Here is a 12,722-nt window from a genome sequence, read left to right as displayed (position 1 = left end):
TATTTTGTCTTATTCCTAACACTATGTCGAGACTTTTTAATTTTATTTGATTAGAGCGAAGTTATTTCTTTAAGGTTAATGCTAACATGTGTTCTAAGAGCATAAGTTAATTACTTATTTGTAGAAATATTCTTTTGAAATGCGTGCATTTAATTTTTTTAAACTTAAAATATTATTTTATTCCACAATTTTTAAATTATAGTATCCTTAACTTGTGCTTTAAGAGCACAAGTTAGCAAGACTCTTATAACATTGATTTTATCATTCTTCCGAGGGATTTTTCAAGTAACTAAAAATTCTGTATTCTTTGTTTGCTTTTCAATTATTAAATTTTGTTGTCATATAATTGTTGGTGATTTTTTATTGTATTTTTGTGGTAATTAATCCATGATTATGAGAATATGGAGTCTTTCCATTTATCAATTCAGGTTAAAAATATATTTAAAACAATTTACCTTTTATATATTTATAAGGAAATTAAACTATTTTTAAAACTTTTATAGCTTTAAAGTTTTAACTATTCCCCCCCCCCCCCCCCCCCCCCCCCCCCCCCATTTTCATTATTTTCAAGCTCTCTCGCTACTTCTATTGCATTACATTCAATCAAAAATCTTCTACTTCTCACATTTGATAAGTTTTTCATTTTCTTTATTTTTTATTTTGCGACGCAGAATAGGTTATTTAGTGAGGTATGCAATTTGAAGTTTCAGGAGGATGCATAAGTTAACTTCCAAGTTTTGTTGTTCTGGGTTGCGGAAGTTAACTTCCAGATTTTATCATTTTGCATTGTTTTTTAAATTTTGCATGGTCTATCTCTTGGGTTTGATTTCTCTGATTATGATATGATTTTTCTAATGTAATTAGATGTAAAATGTCTAACAACTTAGACAGATTTAGGCATGGTGGAATGACCCAACATGCTTCCGTTCAGAGGAAAAGAGTTAGATCCTTTCGTCTAGACGTTGGTTGCCACTACATTTGATGTTGAAGCATCATCTTCTGGAGTTCACGTGTCTCCGACATTGTTCTCCTAGAGACCTGAGTCCCTTTCTGTTGTCCTAGAAGTCCAACTTGTTGTTTCCGTTCCTGATGTTTATCCAGGAGGCCCCTTAGTCATCCCACCGCTTTGTCTGTATGAAGACCATGTTGCCAGACACGTGTATAATTGAAAGGTAAAATAAATTTGTATTTATTCTTTTAAACATATCTATTATAAGGTCTGAACATTCTAACATTGATGTAGTTTTTTTTACAACACCGTTAGTCGTTGAAATGTATCAACAACAATAGGAAGATTATGAAGTTGCCACATCAAGATGAACCATGGTTTACAAATGTCATTCAACTATCGGGGCTACAAGATTTATTCCAGACTGAGTATACTTTTATTAATTATTGTTTGTTGTCTGCTTTCATTGAGAGATTGCATTCAAGGACTTCTTCATTCCATCTTCCAATCGGTGATATGTCCATCACACTTGATGATGTTTCATCCCTCCTACATCTTTCGATAAGGAGAGAATTTTTAACTACTCGAAACACACTAGACCTGGGGAACTAGATATGATGGTGCAATATTTGGGAGCTAGCCCTGATGATGTCCAACAGGAGATGAATGACACCATAAGATGTCATGTCAGGTTTGGATTTCTAGAGAGACTGTACAAATACCACCTGGATGCGGCAGTTGACATTGATGGTGATGATGCATAAGTAGCACATCATAACGTATGTGCATTGAGTTCATACCTATTATATCTAGTTGGCATGCCCATATTCGTGGACAAAAGTGCATATTATGTCAATGTCGTCTACCTGAGATACTTCATTGAATTGGAGAGGATTAATGAGTACAAATGAAGGGCATTTTGTTTAGTTTACCTCTACTCTGAATTAGGTGAAACTTGCTTATGGAAGACTAGATAGATGACAGCTAGCGACACCTTATTTACAATAATATATTTGCATCTTTACTGTTACTATTTTTTCCTAACACTTGTGTTACGTTGTTACTGATACTTTATCTGGATCATTTTCAAGCACTCATCCTTCATCACTTTCCACGCCTCTCCTTCAGCATGCTTATAGGGAATTAGGCGATCAAGTCATTCATAGTTTATCTTGACTTGATCGTAGAAGATGATATAAACTTCACAGCGTACGATGATCACTGTGATACACGCTCATTCGATGAGATTTCTTTCTATTCCAAATGGTTGGCTTATAGGTCACGACTAATGTATTGACATCTATCCGAGTGAGTAATTCACCATTCAGGTATCTGTAGAGTACTTCTGTACCCCCCTCCACCACCACCACCACCACCATTGTTACTCCTCTCACACTCTATCGCAAAGATGTTAATAAGATATTTGAAGAGTGCCTGATCATCTGGTCTTAGAAAATGTACATAATGTGTCATCTCCTCAACCATGGAGTTTTGCATTCGACTAAATCCAATGATTTTTCAGAGTGTCACATCCTTACGTGACATCGGATGCATAAAGAGAGCCACATATGTCAGCTCATCAACAAATATTATAGGAGGAGTAAGCTAGAGCAGATCATGTCGTTGGTGTCTTACCTGCATGTCCGTGTATTGTGGCTATTGAGCGAGCGAGTATAGAGAAAGAATAATTTCAGGAAGGCACTCTTGGGAGGGCCACTGTAGAGGTCATGATAATCGAGACACATAATTTCTTGCAATACAGAAGGCAAAAGAGGAATCGAGGGGTCAAATATACTCAGTAGTTGACTTTTTCTTTATATTTTGATATTTTGTATTTTATGAACAATGTATGGTTTGTATTTTGACTTAATATATGATATTTTGATTTAATTAGATAAGTGTATGGTTATATATGGTATTTTGTGACAATGTGTGGTTTGATTGAATTATATAAAGTTTATTAAAATATGTCAAATTTATAAAATAAAAAAATACTTGTCCAAGAGAGAAATTTACTTTCATGAGAGTTAATATGGAAGTTAACTTCCGTAATATCCCCTAAATTGTGAAATAAACACGTTATCATGAATTTAAAATGTGTCCAATTAATTATTTTAATACTTAACCTACGAATTCACCCTTCCATCACTACGGAGGTTAACTTATCCCCTAAATTGTGAAATAAACACATTATCATGAATTTAAAATGTGTCCAATTAATTATTTTGATACTTAATCTAGGAATTCACCCTTCCATCACTACGGAAATTAACTTCCATATTATTTTTTAGCAAAACTGAGATAACTCACTTATGAAAAGAGTTTTAGCGTGTATGAGAGGCGTTTGAAAGTTAACTTCCGTATCATTCCAAGAGCATTTTCGAGTTTCTTAAAGGTGCCTATTCACCACTTATGGTGGGAACAACAATCCCATTTAATTTGGTGATGCAGATGGATGTAGTATTTAAGATTTCTATTATTAGAAGTTAGAACCATTCAATCTTCTCTTCTTTTCTTTTTCAGGGAAGAACCGTGTGATCTTAATAATTTCATAATTATACTTTCTTTTTTTGCAAGGAAATTCATAATTATACAATTACTATAATTTAGGTGAGGATTTACATTATCAAATCCGCTGACCATTGCAAGCCAGGATCTCATGTCAAAGTTGGAATCTATTTGTAGAGTTTTTGCTTACAATATCTACAAAGGCATCCAACATATTATTTGGCACAAACTACTACGACACTTTTTAAATTGTATATTCAATACTCAGCAATATTTATATTTAAGAACTAAGATGGCCAAGTTCAGAGCTTGTTCTTGAGACATCATTTGTCTTTTGGTTTTGAATCTTCTTTTTCCTTACCTTTGGACGTCTCTGCCATGAACCTCCTTGGAGGAGCTGAGCAGACCGGAACTACTGATCTGATTCTCACGGCTGGGGCCATATTGAATACAGGAGTGGCTGTTCTTATCATGCCTGGACTTCGTGGGACCCCGGTTCTCGACCTTGAGGCAGCAGCCATAGGTACTTCCCTATGTTGCACTGTCGATGAAATAGGGCTTATGGCTCTCACCGTAGAATATGAAGCTGCTGGCGGTCTAAAACTTCGGTTGGAACTTGCTTGTGAATGTGCTATGGCAATCCTGGATGGGTTTTGCAGCTCAATGTTTACTGGTTTGTGCGCAAATCCCATGCTCCTATGAGAATCCCACTCGGATTTCCCACTTTGTTCTCCTCTCAGTTCATCATTTCTACTACTACTGTTGCTTCTAGAGCTCTCGTGCTTCTGTCTCTCGATCTCGGTAGCTGGTGATGGGGTTCTTGTTTCATTGCTAAAGTTGCAAGCTGTGGAGTCTTCTGTTTTTTCCTCTTGTATCTCTCTAATGATTACTGTTGACCTCCCTCTATTTAACTCGGGAACGATTTGGTTTGGAAAGTAAAATGGAGGCCTTGGTGTTGTAATAGAAAATTTTGGTCTCATGGGAACTGATGCTAACTCGTTAGCTGGAAAATAAAGATAGTGATCTGGCGGGATCAGAGATGGCATTAACGGATAAATCTGTGGAGCGGGTGGAATAATTGGTTGAATGGTTAGTGCCAACAGACGATTTTGTTGCTGCATGATTTGTTCGTGCTGCCAAATCTGATAAAGAACCAACTCAGGTGAGAAATTAGAGACTTCACAATGCTGATATTGCATAGGATGCATCCCTGGAGTTGGCTGGGTTGACACCAATGAGGCTGTAGTGGAGTTTTGCCATCTATGTTGATGATCACTTTTCGGTAAGTTCTTTGATCCAGATGAATGTAAACTTGCAAGGACACGGGCAATAATGACATGTTCTTGTTCTTCATTGTTTTTAGACTCGGAAGAAAATGAGGATGAAGTTGAGGAAGATAACTGATTCTCTGCCACTAGAAATAAATTTAGAACAAAGTCAGTCCTAGAAAGAAAGAAGAAGCACAAGCCAGATAATGTCAAATAAAAAAGAATAAAAGATAAATTGAAAATAAGACAATGAGGTTATACTTAAATTGGATCCACGGCAGTCGCCAAACGCACATTCAAGGTATTATTGACCCTTCGATCAAGATCTGAAGGTTCAATAATATACATATTTTAGTTTTAATTTTATAATTTTAAATATCAAATTTAAATCTCCACCATCCGATCTTGATCAAAAGGCTACTAGTATTCTGAATGTGTGAATGCATGATTCACCGACGGAAAGGAAACCCGGTCCGGTTATACTATCCATGACTCTAAATTGGAAATATACAGAAGATATAATTACATCTGTAAAATGCTCACATTTTCTCAATGCAGACCAAGCAGCTATTGCTGCATTTTTCTGAGCCTGTTTCTTGGTTCTGGCTGGATCGCCAGCAAAATGCATTCCTGCAATCTCAACGGTACAATAGAAGTTAGGGACATGACCTGATCCAGCACGGACGGTCCTATAAACCGGAAGGTTCAGTCCAGCTCTGTGGGCAGTTTCCTGGAGCAAGTTTTTGTATACTCCTGTCTCATCCTGTAAACATTCAAACAACAATTGTTAATTTGTAGCATATATCTAACGAGTAGTGATAGGAACACTCACTTTAAAACTCTCTCTAACACTCATTCTCTTATTGGACAAAATTTATGCGGATCACATCACTTTATGTGCGGCTCATTTCCAAAGTGGTGGGAGTCACATGAATTTTATTCAATAAAAGAGTGAACGTTGAAGAGTGTTATAATGAGTGTTGCTAGCACCTCTCATATTCAACATTGCAATACAAGAGTTTTAATATGGCGGTGAATGTTATACATACCATTCTAGTTCTTCTATCCTCGCCTAATAGAGAGGGGGAATGTTATACCCCCATATTCTTTAGAGTTTAGTTTCCTAAGACGAGGGGATAAGCTATATTCATGATCTCAAACTCATTTATTCGATTTGGATGTATAACTATTAAAATTAATTATTCAGTCTTCTTTTAAATCCTTGAGGAAAAAGTAAAAACTAAAGAAGATGATAAAAAGGAAACAAAATAATTAGAATATATTTGTAATTATTTATCAACACCAGGAATAGAAATCCAGACCCAAGAGCACTTGGATGATATGGAAAGGGATCTCTTCCCTCTTAACCAGAGCTTACACGAAGAAAACTAAGCATAGACCAAGCGTATACATAATAGGTATAAACCGAGCTTATAAGTTTCTAGCAGCATAGCTCTAACTTCAAATAGCTGATACAGGCACACCAATGCAAACAAAAATTAATAATCAATTGTTGGTTATTTTTATATGATGGATTTCTCATATAAGCTACCATTGATTAACTATCTATTTTTAACAGTGATTTCCTTTAATTTTAAATATCAAGCTAAAGTTTCTAAGCCATGACTTAATAATCCATATCAATTGACACAAAACAGTGGAACCCTATGATGATCTGTTCTAGTATTCAAAAGCATTATACATCAAACGACAATTGTTAAACAATTACGCACTTGTCAATCGGGTGATTACGACTTAGAAGAGAGAGAGAGAGAGAGGAACATAGGTGATAACTAGAGAATATTGGGAGAGATGATGATAAATTTCTCACCAGAACTCTAGCTGCCAATGTTCTAGAAGGACCTCTCTTTGCCAGTGTGTTCAAAGCTACCTCAGCTGCTGCATGTTCTGCCTGTCTAAGAGTAGAGCAAAACATAGGGCTTTCAAAGGTCTCTCCATTGAAGTTTACAGTTACCTTGAAACGAGGGGCGTGATCTGGCCCTTCGCGAATACAGGAATAGGCTGGCAAGTTAAAACAGCTTCTTTGAGCCAATTCTTGCAATCGGTTCTTATACATATCTGCACAGTGCACGCAAACGAACTTCCCAGCATAAGATAAAATGAATTTATTTTTTTCATAATGCAAGGGATGTTTACACTTCTGTTAAACTATTTGAATATATAACCGACAACGCAACAGATTCTCTTCCAGTGAAGCAATTAAAAGATATGATAACTAACAATACTGCAGTGTTGTCCATGGCGGAGAGCCAAAATTCTGCCATACTGGACGCTTTACAACGCCATTATAGCGGATTATAGCAGAAAAACCCGCAATATTAGCCGATATTTACCATTGTGGCGAGCCCAAAAACCGCCACGTATATCCGCCATAGTGTGGCAATTGCGGATATTTGATAACACTGCAATATTGTGAATATATATGGTAAGGAATTTATCACATGCTATGATACTGTATAGCCTCTACATTTATTTTTCTCTATTATTGAATAGAAAAAGACTCAACTCATATCAATCTAACATTCTACGATAAGATATCTTCATAAGAAGGGGGGAAAACAAAGAACCCCTTCAACTACATGATCTATAAAACCAGACTAGTTTAAAAAATGCAGGCAAGAAACATGTAAAACATCTCAAACTATCCGGAGTTGTTCACTATGATACCAAAATAATGCATATAACATTATACTCCAAATTTGATTTGTGTTTGTGTGAGGGAGCATACTCGCAGGTGGGCAAATTAAGGATTTATTCAATAAAATGATAGAAATTGAGCAACCTATTGTCCCAGTAGCATTAGTAACTTATGTTTGGTTCTGCGGTGAATAAAATTGATTTTGAGTTAATTGATTCAGGATAAAAAGTGAGTTGAAGGTAAAATAATTTATATTAGGATAAATTTTAGAAAAAGTGAGTTGAACAGTAAATTTCAGTGAAAAACGTTTAAATTCAAAAGTACAAATCCTAAGTTCAAGTAGAATCAATTTTAAAAAGCATAATCAATTCTACTTGAGAGCAACCAAACACATCAGAATCAATTCTACACATCCAAAATCAATTTTGAATGCTCCGAACGTAAAACCAAACATACTTATAGTCAGTGATAATCTATGAAATACTAACATAGACACAGAAATTGAGTATGTAGTTGACACTTAGACACTAATTACAATTCAAGAAAAATTGATTAACTGTAGAGTGTGTTTGACTCTGCGGCGAAAAAAAAATTGATTTTGAGTGAATTGATTATGTAAAATTGATTTAGAGTCGAAGACAAATGACTTATCTTTGGATAAATTCTTGAAAAGGTGAGTTAAATAGTAAATCTTAATGTAAAAATATCCAAATTCTTGAAAAAGTGAGTTAAATAGTAAATCTTAGTGTAAAAAATCACATTTACACTCAAAGTGCTACACATCATAACTTCAAATAGAATCAATCAAACATGTCAAAATCAATTCTACACATCCATAATCAATTCTACATAATCACATATATCAAACACCAAACACACATTCAATTTGAAGTTTCAGTGCTATTGAAGTAACAATAAGTAAAGCAACTAAAAAATGAAAAAAGAAAGAGATTAGCAAAAACTATCCAATGAACCGATATTCACAAGGATCAGATCCCATTTATGAGAAATTGAGAGAAAAAAAGAGGTTGCAAATTGCATTGATAGATAAAAGTAAAAGAGTGTTTGATAGATGAGTAAGAAAGCATAAAAAGGTGGAATCAAACCTCTTAGCGCGAAAGGATCTAAGGGAGCAAGGTGAAGCAGAGAGTTAGGCGTGAAATTTTAGTTTAACTCACTTGACAAAATTTTCCCCAGAAAGTGATGGAAAGTTAGGACCAAACTGGATAATAATAATAATAATAGTAATTAATTTGTTATTAAGAACTAAAGTCAAACTAAAAAAATTAAATGAAAGAGTAAGAGTAAGAAAACATAGAACATAATTTGTATTATTCTTTTAGCAAGTGTATCTTTCCAATTTCCACTCATTCTAATTTATGTACTTTGAAATAAAATAAATCCACGTATATTTCTACCTATGTGATTGAATTTGCTCTAATATTTTTTTTAGTTGAACAACTATTTAATATATAAAAAGAGTTATTCAATTTGATGGAGTAGTATTTTGAGATTCTAAACTATTGGAAAGAGAAATAAAATGTTGCACTATTCTATTCAAAATGTAAATGTTAGAATATAGTTGGCTAATAGAATAGTTAATTAGGAGTTGGTTATAAGATAGTTAGCTATGAGTGTGATTTCTTAATTTATAAGCAATTGATCATTCATGTATTCATAGAGCTTGAAGCTACATTATTCAATAACAATTTTCTCTCACATTCTAACAAGTGGTATCTTAAGCACTGATTGGTGATCCAGGTGTGCCTCTTTCATTCAAGAAACGCAATTTCGATATCGTGATGATAAAAAGTCGTCATTTCCATTATCCTCTCGTACCAGTCCCTCATCTGAATCATCTCCATGGTTGATTCATCAAAATTCTTGACACTAGCAATTCTTAAATTCGATGGATTCTATGATCATTAGGTCATGCTTATGATGGATCTTCTTATATCTAAGGAGTATTGGGAATTGGTAGAGAAAGGTGTTACGGTTGCACCACCGGATGCAACGCCGGAACAAAGAAGGCAAGCTCAAAGATCTTGAGGACAAGAACTATTTGTTTCAAGTAATTGATCGAACAATTCTTGAAACAATTATGATTCGCAACACAACCAAAGATATATGGGATTCCATGCGTAGGAAGTATCAAAGATCCACGAAAGTGAAGAGAGCTCAGTTGCAGGCTTGCATCGAGAGTTTGAAGTTCTTTGCATGAAGGATAATGAAATCGTTGATGAATATTTTGCAAGAACTTTGACTATTGCAAACAAGATGGCTGCTCAAGGTGAGAAGATGGAGCAAACCATAATTGTTGAGAAGGCGTTGAGGTCTATGACCATAAAATTTGATTATGTGGTGTGCTCCATAGAAGAATCAAATGATGTCACAACCTTATCCATTGATAAGCTAGAAAGTAGTCTATTGGTGCATGAGCAAAGGATGAAGATCACTCAAGAAGAAGAGGATGAACAAGTGTTAAATATTGCAAGTTATAGTTATGGTGGTATCTACAATTGAGGTAGGGAACATGGTGGATTTCGTGGTCGTGGCAGAGGAAGACTGGGAAGATATCAAATCCAATGTTACAATACCACAAGATAGGGCATTATCAAAGTGAATGTCCAAGTTGGCAAGAGAACGATGCCAACTTTGCTGAATTTGATGAAAGTGAAGAGTTGTTACTCATGGCTCAAAAGGAAGACATAAAACCCAACAATCAAGTGTGGTTTCTTGACTCGGGATGTAGTAATCATATGGTTGGAACAAAAGAATGGTTGTTCAATTTTGATGAAAGATTTCGTGAATCTGTCAAGTTAGGGGATGATTCCAACATGCAAGTAATGGGAAACAAAAATATGAAGCTTCACATGAATGGAATCACTCAAGTAATCATTTATTTGTATAACTTGTCAGGCTTGAAGGATAATCATTTAAGTGTTAGTCATTTAAGTGTTAAAAAATGGAGGTTGCAAAGTACATCATGTTGATAGAGGATTTATCATGAGCACAAAGATCTCATCCAACATAATGTTTGTTGTGTCTGCACCTGTTATTCCTCCCATGTGCATGAAGATTTGCTCAGATAATGTCACACACCTATGGCATTGCAGATATGGCCATCTGAGCTTTAAAGGCCTTGACACACTCATCAAGAAGGAGGTGTGAAGGGAATGCCTAGTTTGAATGACCTGGAGGAGACTTGTTCATATTGCTTGATGGGAAAGCAACATAAATAAGCCATACCGAAGCAAGCCACATGCAAAGCCAAATAAAAGCTTGAGTTAATCCACTCACATGTGGGTGGACCTATCAGGCTTGCATCAAATTGTGGGAGCAGGTATTTCATTACATTCACAGATGACTTTAGTAGAAAGACATGGATTTACTTTTTGCATGAAAAAGCTGGTGCCTTTGATGTTTTCAAACAATTCAAAGCTTAGTAGAAAAAGAGTCAGACATTTATATCAAATGTCTTAGAATATATAGAGAATGAGAGTTTACATCAAATGTTTTTTGTGACAACTGCCTATACTCCACATAAAAATGGAGTGTTATAGAGAAAGAATAGGACTCTGATGAATGTGATCAGAAGCATGATGACAAGTAGAAATGTTCCTAAGAGCTTTTGGCCTGAAGCAACTAAATGGGCAGCATGTTGTAGCGGTAAATTCATGATCATCAAGCTATGGATAAGCAAGACATCAAATAACAAGAGTCGCCACCGCGCTTTTATTGTTTTCAAGGGAAAAGGGAAAAGTACGAACAAAACCCAAAAATAAGAAGTTTTCAAATCAAAACTAATAAAATGCCAGAGATTACAGGTAAGGGGGTTGGTTACATAGAGGGAAGGTGTTAGCACCCAAAGTGTCCTAGGTACTCCTAGGGAACCCTTTCTTGTATGCATATGTATTTTGTACAAAGTGATGTTTACAAACCAATAGAATTGGGGGATGAGAAAAGAATTCATTAATTATATTTTTGTGTCTGACAAGACCTTCGGACTTGTGCCTACGTACCAACATAAAAATGAGAGATCAAAACTTCGTAGTTCGTGATACAAATTTCAAAGTGGATGCATTGCCTTTAATCAAAAATTAAGTTTGAAAGGCACAAGGGCCTAAAAATGGTTTGAATGAGTTAGTTCTTTTTGAGTTTTGAAAATTTTAAGTCAAGTATAATTAAGTTTATTTACAAGTTTGATTTAAGAAAAGAAGTTTGAAAATGCAATGGCATAAGGCCAAAGTTTCTAATTTGCAAAGGGTCTAAGTTAAAAAAGACAAGCCCAAGCAAATAAGTTTTTTTTTAAAAGGAGGGAGAGATTTTAAAATTAAATATATGGGGAGGAGATGAATAGACTAATCCTAAGCATAAATTTAAAAGTTAAGAGTTGAAAAGATCTGACCAATAGGCTGCAATCCAATAGACAAAAATGTTATATAGAAACCCCAAATTCTCTTGGACATTAGAATCAAGCAACAAACAATGCACACAGTATTAACTTGAAGAGCAAGGCATCAAATAAAGATAGCTACATCCAAGCTTTAGCCACTCCATGATCTCTTTCACATTTGCCCATGTAGTAGATGAATTCCACAATGCCACAAGTCATAGGTTCAAAATAACAGCTTCACAATGATCATGTTGCAGATGAACTCAAATGGATCTTCAATGATGTATCAGATGAAGTTTCAAATTAAAAGCATTTGGTTACATGAAATTTGGCATTGGCCAAGTCCTTTGTATAGGGAGTGATGCCTAAATTCTAAGTCCAATTGTCTCAGATCAAACCAACAGTCCACACAAGAAGTTTTTTAGGGTTTTTGTTCTTATTATGTACATTAATGGTCAAAGACCACACAAGCAAACAAAATATACACAAGCAAAATATATCACAAAATATGGTCCAAATGGACACAATGAAAATGACATTAACATAAACAATTAAAATGGAATGAATAATGGAAAATGAATAAGGCTTAAAGATAAAGTGCATCAAAAGTAAAAGACTTGAAATTAAATGTTAGTTGTTAATGAGTTAGAAGTTAGTATTGCTTTTGCTTTTTTTTGTTTAAGTCATTCTTTGGAGAATACTCAACCCATTTATCACAAGCATGGATCCTTGAACCAAGACATCTTCCAAAGGAAGGAAAAAAGGTCAAGTTTCCACACAATACCATGAAAGAGGGGAGACTTACAATCTCACTAACTAGAATGTTATGCCTTTTGTGTCAAAAATTTAGCGCTATGTTAAGCAATCGTAATTGGACTTATGTAGAAATCACAACTATTTGAGGTCGGATAATAGAATTTTGGTGTTAATGCATGTTAGAGT

General features: G+C 35.0%; 1 protein-coding gene and 1 long non-coding RNA gene across 3 annotated transcripts; one reads left to right on the top strand and one right to left on the bottom strand.

Moving 5' to 3' along the window:
* Window positions 1–3,491: 3,491 nt before the first annotated feature.
* On the bottom strand, window positions 3,492–8,656 carry LOC127132307 (double-stranded RNA-binding protein 2). Of its 2 annotated transcripts, XM_051061219.1 has the most exons (5): window positions 8,491–8,646; window positions 7,080–7,148; window positions 6,557–6,804; window positions 5,269–5,488; window positions 3,492–4,871 (listed from the first exon to the last, which is right to left on the bottom strand). In XM_051061219.1, exons 2-5 carry the CDS (start codon window positions 7,117–7,119, stop codon window positions 3,781–3,783), a joined length of 1,599 nt encoding a protein of 532 aa, XP_050917176.1. In that variant the 5' UTR covers window positions 7,120–7,148; window positions 8,491–8,646; the 3' UTR covers window positions 3,492–3,780. The 2 variants fall into 2 exon arrangements, with proteins under 2 accessions (XP_050917176.1, XP_050917178.1); XM_051061221.1 differs by lacking the exon at window positions 7,080–7,148 and having other exon boundaries at window positions 8,491–8,656.
* LOC127132308 (uncharacterized) lies at window positions 4,593–5,944 on the top strand. Its single transcript, XR_007806664.1, has 2 exons — window positions 4,593–4,739; window positions 4,821–5,944. It is a non-coding gene; the product is annotated as an uncharacterized LOC127132308 (long non-coding RNA).
* Window positions 8,657–12,722: the final 4,066 nt, after the last annotated feature.

This window comes from Lathyrus oleraceus, chromosome 3 (genome assembly GCF_024323335.1).
Source record: "Lathyrus oleraceus cultivar Zhongwan6 chromosome 3, CAAS_Psat_ZW6_1.0, whole genome shotgun sequence".
Taxonomy (NCBI): Eukaryota; Viridiplantae; Streptophyta; class Magnoliopsida; order Fabales; family Fabaceae; genus Lathyrus; species Lathyrus oleraceus.
This window is presented reverse-complemented; position numbering and strand designations above follow the sequence as displayed.